Raw genomic sequence first — 19,168 nt, 5'->3', positions numbered from 1 at the left:
CCCAGGGAGGTGGGGGGAGGTCACCATCCCTGGAGGTGTTCCAGAGCTGTGGAGATGTGGCACTGAGGGATGAGGGCAGTGGGCACAGTGGGGTGTGCTGGGGTTGGACTTGAAGATCTTGGAGGTCTTTTCCAACCTTCGTGATTCTATGACCAAAACTCAGACCCACAGAGGCACTCTGATGCTCTGCCCCTCTCCGAAGCTGTGGGAGTTAGATGGGTGAATGTTCATAGGGATCATTAATGTCTGCATAGACAATCAGGAAACGTTTAGCAAAACTGAACTACTCTCCTAAGCGCTGAGCTGGTTCAGCAGCCACACAACCCTCTGGCTGTTATGACACCCATGAGATCTTAGATAGAACTGCAACTCAGACAACACATTTCTTACCATACCTATAACCGATGGAGACATTTTGGCACAATATTGCACAAGACTTTTTACATTTTCTACACACTGTTATTTTAATTTCATTCTACCCATGCGGTTATGAAGGGAAATAAATCTCCCTTACCTGTGACATTCATATCCACAATCAAACCTTGCTGCACGTGCTCCTGAATCAGCTGCAAAGTCCTTTCGAAGATCTCACCTGCCCTGGCTGTTTCAATGGTGTAAGGATCCCGTGGGTAGCGGAAGAGGGCCAGCAGGTCGTTGGGTGTCTTGGGGCGTCTGTCCCAAGGAATTAGAAGAGATAGAAGAACATCAAAATAAACACACAGCACTCAGAGCAATGGGACCCTGCAGGAATCAGGTTCTCAGCCCGCCTTGGTGCTTGACCTCAAAACCAGAACACATAAAGGTAGCTAACCCACATTTTACAGGTGATTAAAGACAGGATATTTTTCCCCAGGAAAGTAAACATATTTAGTTTTCTTGGTATCTGCATGTTTTGGTGTTTTGTTTTGTTTTTCTGTAGCCATTTATCTTTCAGTCACCAAAACCCAGAGGTTTGGGGCTTAGTACAAACTGTTTATTGTTACAATAAAAGCCATATTTTGGAACGGAAATGGAAGGAGTTTTCATTCTCTTAGATGACATTTCTCATTGAGGAAATGCTAAGAATTGTATCAGCATTTCAATTCTCTTGCACAAAGTCAATTGCACTCACAAAATGACTATGCTGACTGGATGATCTTTCAGGTCTTTTCCAACCTTGGTGATTCTATGATTCTATGATTTTTTTCTGTGTACTGTCTCTGGAGCCAACTGCAGTTGACAAAATGCATGCAGTAGATGTATGTAATGTAAGAAGAGCTATTAATATACCAGTTCTTTCCAGGATTCCAAACACCTTCCTGTTATGAAATCCTAGCACATCCTTATATCTACATGGTACAGCTTCAACCTTCAATACCCTGGACAATCCAGTAGCTTTCATTTGCGGATGGTCAATGACAAAACGAGATTTCAGAAAGATTCATTCAGTGCCTCTGGTCCCCATCTCTCACAACGAGATGTGAGATCCTGGCCCTTCACACATTTACCTGCTGAACAGCTCAGTGCGTGTTGAATTGATGGCATGGTCCACACTGCTGATGGCTTCCTGCAGGGATGTGGCTACAAACGTGTCACCACTCCGGCCGACGTCCGTGGCTTTCCAAAGCAGAAAGAGAGAATAAATACTGTGCATTTACTTGGATATTAATTTGTCTTCCAAGCTGAAGAAAATTTGTCTGAGGACTGGCACCAAAGTAACTCTACTGCAGGTCAAATTGCATTGCCATTGGTAATTCAACCACTGTTAAACTTTGGTGTCTTTTTTCTAACAGATAGTCTAAAGAAGAAATTACACTAAATTCTCTTTTTAAATTTAATTAATTAAGAAGAAAAAGAGGTGATGTTTCCAGGAGATGGCTGTGCAACACGCATTCAGAATCTGTTCCTGTACAGCTTCGCAAATGAACGCCTGCTTTGGTTGGTGGTTAAACTGGAAAAAGAAAACGTACAAATCTCAGTGGGTGAACTGAAAATAATGCTTTTATTTCCCACAAAGGACACTTCTAGAATTCACGACATTCATCTGAAGGCATCACTTAAATGTTAATTTTCTATTTGTGGGACACTTCAAATTCAACTCGTTAGTGTTAGCACATCAACACCACCATTTTAAAACAAAAACGAATGCTGTTGCCTGAATACCTTCAGAAGTAAATGATAAATTCCTAAAAAATGTATTTTTTTTTTGTTTGAGCCAGGGCCTTTCTCACAGCGAAGCAAACCAGTCTTTATTTGAGCCCTGGCCTATGCAGCAGGCAGCTGGGAAATGAGGTACAAACCAAGAATAAATCACAGAAATTATCTCAGGAATAATTTCAAGTAACAAAGAGATTTCAGATTATTTTCAGCCCCCTGCATACAGTCCCTGAAAATGATATTAATTTCACCTAATAAGCTGCTCACTATTCCTGCTGGTAATTCCTACGTGCTCGAGTAAAGGTCTCTACTCAGATTGTTAACCTCATTGTTCGCCTTTGCATTTTTGCCCCTCATCAGTTCTTCCTTTCCCTCTATGAGGCACAATGCCACACTTGACCTCTGCTTTGACCAGCAGAGGAGTGCTGCTCTTCTTTATTCATTCCACTTTCCCTAATGCACAGAGCAGTTGCTTGAAAAGCAGAGGCTTATTGCTCAGTCCCTGGGGACAGAGGGAATGTTTAAGCCCCTGCTTTGCACTAACAGTGCAGTGCTGTTCTCCCTCTCCCTTCCCCGTGTGTGAGACTGGGGTCAGACGTGGGAGCGTGCTGGCACATGCTAAGAAGGTTCTCCCCCTCGTGCTTGTGAGCAACCTGTCTGCAAAGCTAAAGAAGTGACTTTTCATCCAAAGTACAACCATCAACACTACATAATCCTTGCTTTGCCTAAGGGCAAAAAGGAGCACCAGGAGGAGGTAACACTACCGGTGATGGTGAGCTGCATGGCGCTGGAGGTGAAGCCAAAGGGGTTCCGTGCTATGCATTCATATCTGCCCTGGTCAGCCACGCCAAGATCCTGGATGGAGAGAGTCCCATCCTGGCTCACGTGGAACTTGCCGCTCTCTGTGATCTGAATCCCCTCCTGTTCAAAAAGACAGAAATGGTGTCAGTGCTGGGAAAGCTCCCCTGCATCCCAGCCTTCAGCGAACTGGATGCGATGAGCCAATGTGGCCACCAGATGTTAGCACTGCTCTTCGAAAGAAAGAAAGCAGAAAGCCAACCGAGGACAGCTGCTGCTGCCTGGAGCCACCGCGAGGACAGCGTGCTCGGCTCCTGAGCCTGCTCTGCCTCCAGCACTCACTGCACGACATGGGTGCTGCACCCATTGCGCTGCACTCTGCACAGATGGGCTGGCATAGAAGTTCTGTGCTGCAGGAATAAGTCTAAATAACTTTGGGGGTAACCTGGAACCGAGGGTTTTTTTTCTGGCTTTGGGCTGCAGATTGCAGTTTTTGCTGGCTCTGAGCAGCACTGTGCTCGACCCCACCTCTCAGCCTGGCTGGTGGCTTCAGATTTATTCCATTCTTCTTTTCCTTAACATCTTTTCACTGTCTTGGCCCAATATAATGCTTCCTCTCTCCTGTTCCACTGTTGGAAAGCTGCTCTCCACAGATCTCCACAGGAGAAATGAGGCTCAAGCTATTTCCCCTGTAATTTGTTGCATGCCTGACTGTCCTGGTAGCCAGGAAAGGCCCGAGTTGTAGTGCTATGGCACAGCAAGAAAAAGCCTGAAGAGCTCCATCTAATGAATTCTTCAAAATTCCTCAAAAGAGCAGCTAGGCTGCAGACTGACTGTGAAGGATCATGGCTTTGTCCCATCTAAGCTACAGCCAACCAGCACCATCCAGTTCCAGCAGTGGAAATCCTGGAAATAAGCAAAACTACTTAGGAAAACAATAATCAGTTTGCAGTTTTCTCTGGGAATAGTCAGTCAAGCATCCCTAACATCCTGAAAGGTCACTGGCTTTATGTTACTTCTTTGGAAAGAAGAGCAAGAGAAAACAGGAACGTGCACTGCAAGGCTTTGAGCATGAGAAATAGCAATGTTTCCTTTAAACCCTTTAAGAACCCAAAACAGTCGAAATGTTGGTCTGGCAGTGCAGTGCCCCTTACCTTCACCCAGGTGATGGTGGGCCGTGGGTCCCCCTGGGCAGCGCAGGTGATGGCCACATCCTGGCCTGTCTCTGCCACCACGTCTTGTGGGGGGTGAAGGAACACAGGAATCACTGCAGGCGCAGGGGAGAGTCAAAGTAAATGCATGAAGGAAAACAAATCCACGTGCAAAGCATCTCACCATTAGGAAAATGGCTCTTTGTGCTGTTGCACGTGGGCTTTCCCAACCCAAGTGTGTTCTCTGTCTCTCCACGACTGTCCTCCATCATTTACATTCATTACTTTCTACTCTTGTGCATCTCTGTTTGGGGCAATTATATGCGAATGTGCTGGCTTCTCTGTCATTTAAAATCTTCCATTAAATGACTTTCTAGGCAAGATCATAGAATGGCCTGGGTTGCAAAGGACCACAGTGATCATCTGGTTCCAACCCCCTGCTGTGTGCAGGTCACCAACCACCAGACCAGGCTGCCCAGAGCCACATCCAGCCTGGCCTTGAATGCCTGCAGGGATGGGGCATCCACAGCCTCCTTGGGCAACCTGTTCCAGTGCCTCACCACCCTGTGAGTGAGAAACTTCCTCCTAATATCCAACCTAAACCTTCCCTGTCTCAGTTTAAAACCATTCCCCTTATCCTATCGCTATCCACCCCCATAAACAGCCATTCCCCCTCCTGCTTATAAGCTCCCCTCAAGTATTGGAAGGCGACAATGAGGTCTCCCCAGAGCCTTCTCTTTTCCAAGCTAAACAAGCCCAGTTCCCTCAACCTTTCTGCATAGGAGAGGTGCAGTAGCTGAAGTGATGATTATGAATTGATTCAGGAGTTACCAGATGAAGCCACCTGGCAAGTGTTAGGTCACATCAAGTCATTCTATTGATCTTTCTGCTTTTAAAATAGTCTGCGAGCCCTTTTCATTAAGCATAACTAATTTCATGCTTCTAGTTTCCTTCCACCCAGCCTACCATTAGTAAAATTCTGTCAAGTCTGTGAAAGAGCAGGAACGTTTGCTCATGTAGAAAGATTATTTATATGGGAACAAAAAAGAAAATCAAAACACATTCCTGTGTGACTTGTGTTTTTACAAAGGCTTAATATTCAAGAACACCTAAATTTAGGTTGAACCTATGACCTTGTAAGCTAACGTTTAAGATAAATGTCTCTGGAGCCAGAGTTATGCCTTGGTGAGGGGGAACCAGGTGTTTTTCTTTAGAATTTTTCAATACGAAAAATAAAAAATAAAAAAGGAATCTCACAACTTGTTCCATAGGAAGGCCCAAATTAAATAAATAAATATTACTAAGAATTCAATTAACACAACTTGTAAATTTTCCAACAGAAACCTTTGGTTTCCTTTCCTTTCCCAAAATCGCTTTCTTATTAAAAGCTCCAAACACAATGAAGGGCCCCACGTCTCACCCAAACTGGTTGGCTAACAGAGCTCATCTGATGGGTGTTAGAGTACAAGGCCACTCCTTGGTCACAGAGCTCTGCCCCGCGTCCGTGGGGTGCACACAAGCCCTTCCCCCAATCACTGCCCTCCCCAGATGATTTCATTCCCACGGTTATACTCTTTCTTGACAGCTCAATAAATTTCCAAGGAAGGAAAACCAAAGCAGCTCCTTCCAACTCACAAATCTTGGCACTCTGCAAACTTCCTTCAAGTTTCCCACCCACTGACGGAGCGCTGGTGGCCTCACTTTGGCAGCCTGGCAAAGGCAAAATCCCATCCCACACTTCCCTGATCGCCTTATTCACCACGACATCAACTTAACGAGAGCCATTTGTCAGCCTGAGCTTCCCGCCGCCCCAGCTTACCCCGCGGGGTCACGGCCAGCTGCACGGGCAGGGTCCTCACACCGATGGCACTGATGGCGTGGCACTCGTACTGCCCTTGGTCATGCAGGGCCACCCTCATCACTCGCAGGGTCCCCGTGGAGAGGATGCTGTGCCTTCGGTCGCTCGGCAGCGGTCCCCCTGCTCCAACAAACACCTCAATTAGTTTGTTGCTTCTCAGCTTTCTCCTCCCATCACCGGTGTATCTACAAGTTCAACATTTCGTGTCATCCCCAACGTGCCATCAGCCACCATGAAATACAGCCTAGATCTTGCTAAGAGGGGAACAGGACAGATGCTGCTCTTCCCACACCCAGGACGATGATGGAGTTGTCTTGTCTAAGCAATGGGAAGGAGATGGTATGTTTTTAATTCCCTCATAAGCCTTTACTTATTGAAAACTTCAGGCTCCCTGACACCTGATGGATAGCAACTCTGTGTTCAACTAACCAAACCATGTGGGTTAATCAAATACATGGAAACAGAATTGTCTCTTTCTTAATTCAGCATTCTGACTTCAGTTTAGAAACTGCACTGTTCCAATATTTCCTCTACTTAAATTCAAAATAGATATTTTACTAACTTCCTCAAAAACGTCAGAACTTAGGTGACTTTTTTTCTTTAAATATTCACGTTCTTCCAGATAAGGGCTTTATTAATATCAAATATCACAAGGAATCTGAACCCTCCCTACACTGCCAGAAGTGACTCTGAGCACGAGTTCTGCTCCACCCTGTCCTGTCCTCTTGTCCTGGCTGTAACACATGAAGGTGCTACAAAGCTTGGTTAATTGCTGCATTACCAAATGACCTTACAAATCTGGTTACAAAACTGCCTTCTTAATCTTACTTCTTGTCAGTGAGGCCTTTTCACATCTCTACCAGAGATCTGGGTTAAAGGAGATAGAGAGTGTGGTAGAGAATCTCAGCTCCTTCTCAGCTCTCAGGTCCTTCTTAACCCCGTCTCAGGGCTATTGCTGTGGAAGCTGGAATACAATAGCCATGAATCCTCCACGGCACTAAACCATTAATTATGGTTTGTGAAGCATAAGGAAAAGTTGGAGGGCCTCTGGGCCAAACATTATTGGCTTCTGTCCCAGAAAGTGTTAGATGGGATCAGTCTGGTGGAGACAGCGTTAACAATCATCTGAGACTTTAAAAGCTCACCACCACCTGTCGGCCCAAAGTGCTTTTTCCTAAGCTAGAATGAAGCTCAGAGCTGTGTCAGCAGTGACCAGCATTCTCCTGCTATGTGCTCGTCAAAAGAAGCAAAGCAATGGCAATGACAGAGAGCTGGTTGATGGTGGTGTCCAGACCCTGCCCTTCCAAAGGAGGTAGAAGCCTCAGCAGGAGGATGTTCAAGGATTTCTGTGGGTTTCATGCTGATGAAAAATGGCACACTCCTTCCTTTCAACATGATGACCTAAGAGAATACGTTCTCACAGAATGGCTTCGGTTGGAAAGGACCTTAAAGACCATCTAGTTCCAACCCCTTGCCGTGGGCAGATTGACCCCCATCAGGTCAGGCTGCCCAGGGCCCTATCCAACCTGGCCTTGAACACCTCCAGGGATGGGGTATCCACAGCTTTTCTGGGCAGCCTTTCTCAGTGCTTAACATTATCCTTGGTGATCTACGACACAGCTCTTCTCTCCCATACCCTGTGGATGGTGGCAAAGAGAGAAAACCCTAGTCAAGTGAGGCCATACCTGCTCTTGTCCAGGCAATCACAGGTGGGGGGTGACCCTCAGCAGAGCAGGGAAAATCCACACTTTGTCCCTCGGTTACCGTCTGATCAGTGGGGACAAGGAGGAACCTGGGAGAATCTGGAAGGGAAAGTAGTAACTGAGCAGCAGGCAAAAAAAAACAACCAAAAAACAAATCACAGCACCAGCTCAGATTAATTCTCAGAGGGAGCATGAAAAATTAACTAGTCCCGATGCACAGGGATTAAACACACACTGAGCACTTCACCCCAGGAACGGCACCAGCCTGGGGCTCCCCACCTTGCACTATGATCCTCGCCGTCGCCCGGATGGATCCCTCAGTATTGCTGGCATTGCAGTTGTACTGTCCCTGGTCCGAGAAGGTGACGTTCTGGATGAAGAGCCCTCCAGAGCTGGTGATAGTGAAGCGGGGATCCTGCGGTAAAGGAGAGCCTGTGCCAAGTGTCCAGCTGACGCGAGGGTGGGGATGCCCAGAGACCCCACACTCCAAGGTGACGCTTTCCCCAACCAGCACTTCAGTGTTCTGCGGCTGGATCACAAAAGTGGGCTTGGCTGGAAGGAAATGAGTGCTTCAGAAACCAGGAGCCCTGCTGCCTGCTTGCTTATGGACAGAAATTGCTCAGACTCTCCATGCAGCCCAGCTAGCATCCATCTAGCTCTTCCCTGACCTCCAAATCCTCAGCATTGCCCCCAGCCCCACTTCTTTCACACAACCTCCCCATACCCTGCTGCTGACATTTACCCACTCCTGTGTCCCCATCACTTTGTAGAATTCTTCACAGCCTCTAAATTTCCTCTCTACTCCCAAATCACCTCCAAGAGGAGGCTCAGGGGAGACCTCATTGCTCTCTATAACTTCCTGAAGGGAGGTTGTAGTGAGCTGGGGGTCGGCCTCTTCTCTCGTGTCATTAGTGATAGGACCAGAGGGAATGGCTTTAAGCTACGGCAGGGGAGATTCAGGCTGGACGTGAGGAAGTATTACTTTTCAGAAAGGGTGGTCAGGCACTGGAATGGACTGCCCAGGGAGGTGGTGGAGTCACCGAGCCTGGGGGTGTTCAAGGAAAGGCTGGATGTTGTGTTGAGGGACATGGTTTAGTGGGAGCTACTGGGAATAGGTGAATGGTTGGACTGGATGATCTTGAAGGTCTTTTCCAACCTTGGTGATTCTATGATTCTATGATTCTATGATTCAATCTCCAACCTCTCAATTCCCAACTCCCATGAACGAACCACCCCAAAAATGGCATTATACTATTAGCCACTCTACTCCCCAGCACACCAAGAATTACTTGGCACATATAAAGTAAGGATTTAGAGATTAGCTCCACTTCTAACCCCAACCACACTCCCAAGCCATCAAGGGGTACCCAAGGTTCAATTACATGGCGTGCCAAAATAGCGCAGGACGACTTCTTGGGTCTTGACCTCCCCAGCGATGTTCTTGGCCATGCACTGGTAGACACCTTTGTCTGACTCCTTGGTATTCTGGATCATCAGGGTGCCATCTTGCAGCAGGTTCAAGCGATTGTCATCTTTCATGTCAATCTCGTTACTGAAAAACAGCCACAGACAGGCAAAGTCGGAAGGGGGAAAGCAAAAGTGTTCTTCCCACAAGCTGCCAGGGGGCTTCACGTGAATTAGATTAAATTGGCGTTCCTTGACAGTGCTTTGAGACTTCGTGACATTTATAGCAAAGGTTATGATTTAGAGCACTGAACTCCAGCTCCAGCTCTGATTTACTCCCTGGACAGGATGAGCTATTTTCTCTCTCACTGCTGACTACATGCGACATTTACAGTCCATCAGGAGAGCATACTGTTCCCATGCAATAGCATCATTGCTACTGCCATGCATCTGAGCTCAGAAAGCTTGCTCCTATTATGTACTAAATGTAAATATAATAACAAATGCATATTGTTATTGTGTGCAGCCATTTCTATTTGAGTGGGCCCAAGAGCCTTAGAGGAGACAAAAGCCTCTGAGAAAGGCACCACGGGACCCCACCGCAGCCTGGATTCCAGTCTGGGATGTAAGAGCTGTGAAGCATCTTCCCTCTTTCTGCAATGGCTCCAGTCTCCAGAGCTCAGCCCGCAGCTGCAGGTCTCACTGCAGCACCCCATTTATCCCAACATGCAGGAGACCTGGATGGCTGCAAATGATTGAGAAGGGAGAGGGGACCTCACACCCACCAGGACAAAGGCTGAATCCACTATGCAAACTAACATGCTTGCTGGGCATTTATTTAATTCCTCTGATGTCTCTTCACTGTAGTCGTACCTCATTTGCTGAACATTTATTATCATTATCCCTCTTACAATGCTATTTCTGGGAGCCTGCCAGCATTTCCCCAGCAAAATCTTCCTTCCAGGGGGACTTAACTCAGACGTAAACTTTTGCTCTGTGCTGAAACTTTGCTTAGTGGGGAGTTAACTGAAGGAGCACACATTGATCATTTTTATTAATAACCAGCCCCTATTCAGAACTCCCTCAGACAAGGAGCTCGTAAAGCAGCTCAGGAACTTTACTTCCTCAGTGGGTAACTGCTTGAGCACCGAATATTCTATTGTGTAGCACTGCTCAGAAAATTTGGCATCTAGCATAGGCATATTTTTTTTCAGCACTGCTGTATAGAACATTCATCTATACACTGCTTTGCAAGGTCTGTCTTTCAGTGGAGCACAGTAATTTTCCCCTCAGTAGAAAAGCACACACCCAGCACACTGGTCCTTCAGTGAGAAAAAAAAATCCAGATACAAGAAGCATTTCAGCAGTTAAAAAATGGCAAATATGGCGGCTGAGAGCAACGTGAAACACTTTGTTGTTTTTTGTTTTAATCAGAAGACAATTGCTTTCAGCCCGCAGAGCATGTTTGCAGGAGAGCTATAAACTCTTGGAATGCACTGCAACACACATGAAACATTTTAAATACAGATAACTTGGGTTACACGGTCATCAGAGAATACCATTAAAAAGAAGGTAAAAGCAATCCATGGAATATTCGTTCCTGTATCTTTAACACTGCGTGAAACAGCCTCTGTAATTGCAGGAGTCACTGAAAAGTTCAGGGCTTGGTAGGAACCTTCGCTACCCCACGGCTCATTGTATGACACTTACTTGTTGTGGAGCCAAATAATGGCAGGCTTTGGGTTGCCTTCTGCCCTGCATGTGAAATAAACCGTGTTTCCCAAGAGGACATCGACGTCGTGGGGCTCTGAGGTGATGCGAGGCCTTTCTGCAAAAGATCATTTCCACACAACCCAATAAGCACAAAACCACCTCCAGTGCAACCAGGCCCTGGCAGAGCACACCAGCACCCAGCCCAACGCTCCTTACCAGCATCAGCAAAACAATGCCAGCAGTGGAACAGCTCCCCAAGCCCAAGTACCATTGAGGATTGCTGTGGCCATTCTGAGTGCCAGTGGCTGCCTCCTGTTCTGCCCAGGTACACAGGGCACAAAAACTCCTTATATGCTGCTTCATCAAGAGTTGGCCCCTGGCTCCCCAGAACAAGCAAAGAGTTGGTGGCATCCTCACACGGGTCGTTTTCATGCCCTTGGCAGCCCACAGCTCTCAGTGACTGCTGGCTCCATCCGAACAGTGCCAGCTCTCTGCAAATCACACTGCTTCCCTTTTGACAGAATTTCATTCATTATGTCCCTGAATAGAGCCAACCCTATTCAACTGAGGTTTTCACTACGTGCTTCATTTTAAGATGTACGCCCGCACTAAGCAAGCCAAACACATTCAAGGGATGTGCTAAAATAGGAAGGAATTTAGGCATGTTGTCTAAAGCACTTGATCTCATTTCAGCAGAATACTTACTCGTGTAATAATCTCTATGCTGATCAGTGAAAACAGCTGTATTATTCATAAGATTAAGAGAGAACCTGCCACCTTGCTCAGTGAAAGGCCTGTGCCCTTGTTCTTCAGCCTGCAAGTTGGTGACCAACCTCCAGGATGCTGATGTGGAACCAAAAGCACCGTGACACAAAATGCTGACCCAGTGCAAACCTGCACTGCTGGCTGACATCTGCTAAGAAGTGGTGGGTCAGCTTCATGCCAGCAGGCTCCATCCTGACTCAGATATCAGCTCCGTGCATTGTTAGGGCTTTATGCTGCATTATACATCATTTGTCTTCCCCAGCTGGCACAAGACCAGCATAATAGCCCAATGCCAGCAAAATGTTCCCACCACAGGTGCTCTGGCTGATTTGACAGGCATCCCACTGTGCGCCCATGCCTAAAGCAGGACAAATTTCCAATAGTGGCAGGAATGGCTCATGGTGCAGCACAGTCCATAGCAGCAGGTCTGTTCCAGCTGCTGTCTCCAGACCTTTTCCGTTCTTCCCACGTGCTAGAGATCATGAGCCCATTTGTGCCAATTCAACTCTATGCAGGGCTGCACTTGTTTCTGATGCAAGCCAGGATACCATTGGCTTTCTCGGCCACCTGAGCACACTGCTGGCTCACGGTCAGCCCACTGCCCAGCAGCACTCCCAGATGGACAAAGCAGTTCCAAGCCCAGAGCCCAACCCTGGGGCCATGGGGTTTTTGCATCCCACTCACCACAGTTGAACTCCTGGGCAGTCAGGGTGACGATGGAGCGACCGTGCAGCTCTCGCGGGGCCTCGCAGGTGGCTGCAGTCTGGATGCTGCCCAGCTCGGCGTATTTCTGCAGCAGCTCAGCCAGCCACAGCAGGTCACAGTCACAGAGCAGTGCATTGGAATCCAGTCGCCTGCAAGAGCAGGGGAAGGCATGTCAGCCCCCAGCTTCCCAATTGCCTGCTCTGCCTGGCATTTGATTGTATCCCAAAGCAGAATCTGAGATAGTTCATTCCCACAACATTTAGATAGGGTGCTCAACCAAGTCAGTGATTTTGCTGACAATCTTTCGTCTGTCAGCTATCCCAGTTTCAAATGAAAATCGTTCTATTAAACCCAATTATGCATAGCGTTGCACATCTAACTGCCCAAGGGCTAAAATCCAATCCTGCAGCTCGTTTGCAGGAGCACAAAGCACAACATGCATTATAAGGTCACCCTTTTTTTCACCAATCAGACAGCCAGCAACATGCAATGCATCTGAGTAACACATGGGAATAACAGCATCCCCCTGTTTAAGCCATTACCAGAGCACACCGAAATCAGCAACAACACCTCCATGATTTCAGTGTGCATGGAATCAGATCAATCTGATCCTAGAGGTTGTAGCATTCCTGCACTGCTGTAAGGACTTCTATTGCTGCAGCACATGTCGAATGGGAGCACTGGTGACCTCCAGCTGCACCCACGCCTTTCCTCCCACTGACCTCATTACGACGTGCAGGGCTACGTGCAAGGATAAGGAGGCTGCTGGGGGATTAGCTTATGTCTCCTTCCCCAGACAGTTTTATAGTAGATGGGCCTTAGCCATATAAATACGTGAGGGAAAGGCCTAATGTTTTAATGGACAAACATCTGAGAAAGTGAGATTTCACACAAGGCCACGACAGGGCTTTTTATAGACACTACATCTTTTTCTCTGACATGTGCAGACAACGTTTCATGAGCTGTTCTCTGTTCAAAAAATGAAGCATTCTACCTGCCTGCAGAAATCACAGAGGGCTGTGGTGAGACAGTGAGAAGCACATTATTTTCTTGAAGTTTAAAATCATGGTAAAACACCAACATTCTTTGTGTTTCTTGTTGCTTTATCCCCCCTCCCAAAGAAAAGCATCTTAGAACTTATTTCCACAGATCATAAAAGACAAACAAATCTAAGTACTAAGGGTTATAAGCAATCAAAATGCAAGATTAAGAGACTGTCAGGTTACATGGGAACAACACAGCAGGGCTTTCCCTCCCGGGATGAGAACCAAGACCTGTGGCACTCCTCTGAGCACGTTTTTTTTCCCTTCCATGTTAAGACAAATCTAAAAACATGACTGAGATCCCACGTGCGGCCTGGACATCCCACGTTTCTGCAGGATGTTTTATGGGATCAGAGCACGTAGGGCTGCAGAGGGTTGGGATGACTTTTCAGGAATGCTCATTCCTGGGGCATTAGCGAGCTGTAAGAAGATTACAGCTAGCTTTTAATTAGACACCAGTGTGAAGTAACGACTAACTGGTTAAAAATCAGCTCTTAAGTCCAACCAAAACTGTTTTATAAACTTAACAGTGGACTTAGAAGTGCAACAACTGAAAGCTTTGCCAACCAGGCACATTTTTCCTCAGGTCCTGGCCATCTGATCAAAGATAAACAAATGCTCTTTGCAGGCAATGTTTTTCACTTACAGTCGTTTGAGGGATTCCAGTTGAGAGAATGTCCCTGGATGAATCCTGGAAATTTTGTTGTTGTGCAAGAATCTGCAATGGAAGAACCCATGCCAAAACATTATTCATTATTTGCATTGCAGATGGTAACATCCCGGGTCAAAACTCAGCTTAAGCACAAAGGCTGCTCACCAAGATGGAGCTCACTTTTTACATTTACTGTGTTTGCTTCCACGAGCTGCAGAGATTTAGTTTGTCTGTGAGTGCAGTGCAGCACACCAAAGCAGAGAGCGGGTGTGTACTGGAAATGGTGACTCAAGGCGTGATGTCACAGATTTAAACTGGAACCTTCAAGTTAATCTGCTTTGAGCTCTGCAAAGGGAGGAGAAAGGGCACAAAATCCCTGTGGTTCAGACCCACCCTGTGATTTCTGCACCTGGGTCAGCTCTAGTTTGAAAGAGACCTTCTTCTCCCCTCTGCACAAGACATGGAAGCTGTATGGGGCAGCCACTGGAGCAAGGCTCCAGCAAGAGCAGACAACCCCCAGACTCAGTGTTACTAAGCCAACTCCATGAGCAGATCCAGTTCAAACTCTCCAGTTAAAAAAAAAAGACAACAACCACTGATTGCTCTGAAACACACCAGTGGCAACCAGGATGGAACAATTAACCCTCCTTAAAGGAGAAAATTGAGTTATTCATTACATCTAATATTCACAAAAGACCATCTGCAAAAGGTAAGAATTCATTGTAGTAGATGGTGGAACAGAAAAGAAATACAAAAGCGGTGTGCTTGCACACAGCTGTCTGCACACACACGTGTACAGGCACATACAGTCTAGCTGCCCAACTTGGATGCTGACAAACCTTCCTCTGAAATTTAAATCCAGAATTTCTGTTGGATCAAACACAGAGGCTGAGATCAGCCGTGGCAGACTGATCCACATCTGACTTATCCTGAGGGCGTTTGGATCTCCCAGTTTTGTTTTCCCCCCACGCACAGACGCAAGGCATGTCTGCATGCAGTAAAGAAGTGTCTGTTGGTTTCACTATGGAGCAGGAATCTGTGTGTGTGTCCCTTTCCCGATGGCTATACAGTCACTACAAGCAGCACTAGAGACACAACAACTTGACTCCTCACTGCTTCCAAGTAGGATGCATGTTTTTCTTGTTAGACTTCCTTGTGACTTTGTCCACACTGCCCAGCAGTGATTAATGCTGACCTTACAGCTGGAATAAAATGGACTTTCTACAGATTTACCCCTACTCAAATAGAAACATACCATAGGACGAGAAAACCCTTCCCAATCTCATTAACCATCCTACTTTGCAAGTGCATAAAATCTGCATCATTGAGGATGCTTTTACCATTTCTCTCCATTTTGGAGGTCACCACACTTCGCTTCAAAATACGGAAAACAAAGGTTTATTTCCTCTTCCCTCCCCTTGCTCACATGAAAGGTCACATCTTTACTTACAGCCTTTCAAGTTTGGGCAGGTCACTGAACGTCTCTGGCTCCAGGGTTTCCAGGTTGTTGAAGTGCAGGTAGCTGCCACAGAAAACCACAAAGGACAAGGTTACAGATCTCAATTTGAAAGACAGAAGATCTTTCCAAATCGCTGCACCAACATCCTCTAATCAGTCCCCACACATCTCAGGGTAGATGCTGTTTAGAAGCCAACCTTTTCTTCACTGTCTCTAACTTTCCCATACAAATAACCAGCGCTATATTTCCCCTATACCAAATGATTTACTCCCACTCTTTACAAACTCCAGCAAACACTTTGCCCTTCTTCTAAACCTAAAGGCACCACCATCCCCATGAACCTGTTGCATTGTTAGGTGTGAGGACAAAGCTGCTCCCACAGGCAGCCTGCAGCTGCAGCTCCGCATCCAGCCACCGTAATTGCTACGTTGCACGCCTTGCCCTCGTGCCTCTGCCTCCCCTTGGATTGTTGGGCTGGAATACATTGCCATGGGATAAAACACTTGTCAGCCTTTCTGAGAGGGTCATGAGTTTGCTAACAATTCATTTGTAGTAAAAGGCTCTGAAAAACCTGATAAAACCGAAATTGGTCCTGCTTGAACCTGGAAATCAGACTGGGGACACCCAGAGGTCTCTTGCAGCACACATTTGTCTGCAATGCTAACAGGAGTTCCCAGCAAGTGAGTCCACACAGCGAGAACAGAAACATCAAGAGAACCTGCTGCCATCAGACTATGCAGCTTCTGCAGACAGAAAACACATTCTCCAAAAACAGAGATGCAGTCAGCTGGAACACCGTGATCTAAACGGAACATCAATGTAAACAGCCCTGCTCTTGTTAATGAAGGTTAGTATTGCTAGTCCCACTAAAATCCCAAGCGAGCTGCTGCCCACAGGTGTAGGAGATCTCTTGCACTGTCCCACGTCACCTTCTGCCATCAGGGAAGGAAACCTGAGGTCTGCAACAACACACCAAGAGAGCTGAGATTCCCTCTTCCCATCTGCTGTGACATGACTAACATAACTGAAATGTTCCTGACCCTTAGAGGCATTTCAGTGCACTCTGAACATTGCCAAAACTCTCCCCCCTGATTTTACACAGGCATAAATTTCACAGTGGAAACTGATTAATCATGGATCTACAAATACTCGTTCTGCTATTGTAGCTGACCGCATTAAGAAATAATTGCCTAAGCCTCCGCATGGCTGTTTGATCTGTAATGGAAGGGGTGACAATGCATGGTTTGCTATCAGAGCACGAACCAAGGCGCACTGACTCAGATCCTGTGGTGGGGAGCAAGCGTGGGGAGAGGGAAATGCATGTGCTGTAGGAAGTTTGAGATATCTGCTGTCATTGCTTTGGACCTTGAGGAAAACACCTGACACTGTCTATCAACTGGGTTATACTTCTCCTTGAAAAGCTGGCCTGTGGGGTACAGGAAAATGGAGTAGGATTTGAGCAAAGCTAATTCTTCTGGAACCATGCCTGCCTGAGAGATTGAAAACAGATGGGCCTTTCAGAGGGTTGTTTGTTGGTTTTGTGGTTTTGTTGTTTTTTTCATGACATCAAGTCTGGAACGCTCATTGTTAAAGCATCACTATGGCCAGCACCATCTCTGCAAGCACAGCCAAGCCAGGATCCACTTCCTAAGTCTTCTTCCCAGGCATCACTGGAGAGCTGGATGAAGGAAACCCATAAACCCATCCCATACACTAGGATGGGAGCACAGCTAGTGTTAAGATTGCTGGAACATCCTGCTATGCTCCCTCCACTTTTGCTGTCAGCCTGGAAAACAAGCTGAATTCTACTCCTTTTGTAGCAAAATTGCTAGTCACATTCGAGCCCTACAAAGTGTCATCTGGGACAATCCAGGAATTAGTGGTTTCACCTTTGCTGACTGTTCTCCAACGATTCAAATAATGCCTGCACTTGAAACACCCATGCTTACATTCTTCCTGGCACACACGTTTACCTACGTGCACGTAACATATCATGACACCTACATGAAAAATCAAACCCCAGTTTAGTAAGACGCAAGAAGAGCGTCAGAGCTCAGTCTTTCCACCTCACCTTGAGCATGGAGCACTAACAGTCTAAAAACAAAACTACTTAGAACAAATGACGCAGATTTGCAATAAGCAGGAGAGCAGGAACCTCACTGTGACAGGCTCCAGCTGCCAGCAGAGCACACGAGGCTCCTTTCATCACAGAGTGCTATGCTGCTTGCAGGGAAGGCCATCACTTAGCTTCTTTGTCTTCATCATCTTCTTCCCATTGGAATTTCCAGATGCTTTAATGCATGCAGGCATCACCTTCCTGGCCGCTTTCTTAAACACTCCAACCCCAGCTCACAGCTTGCATTTCATCCATTTGCTTCCAACAAAAAAGAAACATTATACTGCTCTCAATTGAAGAGATCAGCCAGACCCTAAGACCCTACACTGTGCTCCAGGAGTCACAGCAAACACAGGGGGGCAGTTGCACTCTATTTCGAGCCACCAAACATGTCTGTATTTCCCTCCCATTGGAAGGCCTGTGGATACAAAAGTATTCGGAAGCACAGCTGAGCTATTCTATGCTCCAGCGGTCCGGGGCTGGGAGAGAACATATAGGATGTCATAGGAATAGTCCTCAGATCAATACTGGGACCAGCTGTATGCAGATGAAGCCAGTGCAATGCTGCAAAGCTGGACAACAAAGGTGGACATCCCACTGTCTGCTAAGTGCACTCCACAACTGGAAGTGCAGAGTTAGGGTTAGATGAGCCGACAGCTCAGCTCTGACACACATCATGTATACTTACAGCTGCTCCAGGGAGTGCAGCCCATGGAAGGCATGTTGCTGGATGCTCTGAATTTCATTTTTATAAAGGTAGCTTTGAAAAGGAGAGAGAGAAATGCATCAGAATAACCACACAGCATCCAGAAATTCTGAGTGCACAAAGCACAACCTTCACTCGAGAACTTTAGAAGTGAGCTTTTAAATTTCAAAGAAGTTAAGAGATTACTGAGCTATCCACTCACAGGTACTTCAGGTTCTCCAGATCTTCGAAGGATCTTCTCACAATGTGCTTTATCTGATTATTGTTCAGCAGCCTGTTCAGAGCAAGAAACAAAAATATAGCTCGTGAAATCACAGCATTTGTATTGCTGGGTGGCCACAGAAATCCTTAATGCATAGAATTTAACATTTAAAAGGGCTATTAGGCCACAGCTAGGATGTTCACAGCAGATAACTCAAAAACATCTCTTGCCCAGAGTCGCCATGTGCTTCCAATATATACAACACTCAAAAGTGTTCCCCTACCTTTCACCACAGTGGTCTTCACCCAGAAGTTCCAATTTAGACTAGGAAAAGGATGAGGGGAAGGGAGACAGAGAGCTGGAAGCAGAGGGGAGGTCCAAATTCAATCGTTGCTGCTGTTTCTGTACAAATGCAGAGGTTTTTGGAATGCACGGTTGTGTGAGGAGAGCCAGGTTTTAACTGTATGAAAGCAGTTCAGAGTGCCACTGCACGAGTTATAGGAGTTGTTAAATGGAAAGGCATTGGTTTAAATCCCTTTCGTATACAAATTGGTACGTATGAAAAATAAATAAATATTACAGACCCCGTATCTGCTGCCATGCACAAACAGCCTCTTTCAATCTAGAGAGCCTTGTGCCAGATTTTAATACGAGATCTATGAGCAGCATCATGTTGGCAGGCATCTCTGGTTTTTATGTGCAGTTGCCATGACTGTGGATGCAAATGAATGCCAGCCACCAGAAAGGCAATTCACCC

At 46.5% G+C, this 19,168-nt stretch overlaps 1 protein-coding gene across 3 annotated transcripts in view; it reads right to left on the bottom strand.

Annotated features, from left to right (window-relative positions):
* LOC122187348 (peroxidasin homolog) overlaps positions 1-19,168 on the bottom strand; it is a 42,728-nt gene that overhangs the window by 8,739 nt on the left and 14,821 nt on the right. For all 3 annotated transcript variants that reach the window (XR_006181284.1, XM_042884780.1, XM_042884781.1), the window contains 14 exons: positions 18,412-18,483; positions 18,192-18,263; positions 15,379-15,450; positions 13,923-13,994; positions 12,213-12,382; positions 10,761-10,878; positions 9,029-9,198; positions 7,926-8,198; positions 7,629-7,745; positions 5,905-6,063; positions 4,089-4,201; positions 2,901-3,057; positions 1,488-1,596; positions 515-672 (listed from right to left, as the gene is read on the bottom strand). Coding sequence is in view for 2 of the 3 variants with exons in the window: in XM_042884780.1 (XP_042740714.1) it covers positions 515-672; positions 1,488-1,596; positions 2,901-3,057; positions 4,089-4,201; positions 5,905-6,063; positions 7,629-7,745; positions 7,926-8,198; positions 9,029-9,198; positions 10,761-10,878; positions 12,213-12,382; positions 13,923-13,994; positions 15,379-15,450; positions 18,192-18,263; positions 18,412-18,483 (1,832 nt within the window). In the remaining variant the exon portion in view is untranslated. The remainder of the gene's footprint in view (positions 1-514; positions 673-1,487; positions 1,597-2,900; positions 3,058-4,088; positions 4,202-5,904; positions 6,064-7,628; positions 7,746-7,925; positions 8,199-9,028; positions 9,199-10,760; positions 10,879-12,212; positions 12,383-13,922; positions 13,995-15,378; positions 15,451-18,191; positions 18,264-18,411; positions 18,484-19,168) is intronic.

This window comes from Lagopus leucura, unplaced genomic scaffold (assembly GCF_019238085.1).
Source record: "Lagopus leucura isolate 7727_CA_CO unplaced genomic scaffold, USGS_WTPT01 Super-Scaffold_100045, whole genome shotgun sequence".
Classification (NCBI taxonomy): Eukaryota; Metazoa; Chordata; class Aves; order Galliformes; family Phasianidae; genus Lagopus; species Lagopus leucura.
The sequence above is the reverse complement of the archived record's forward strand: the minus strand, read 5'-3'. Positions and strand labels throughout refer to the sequence as shown.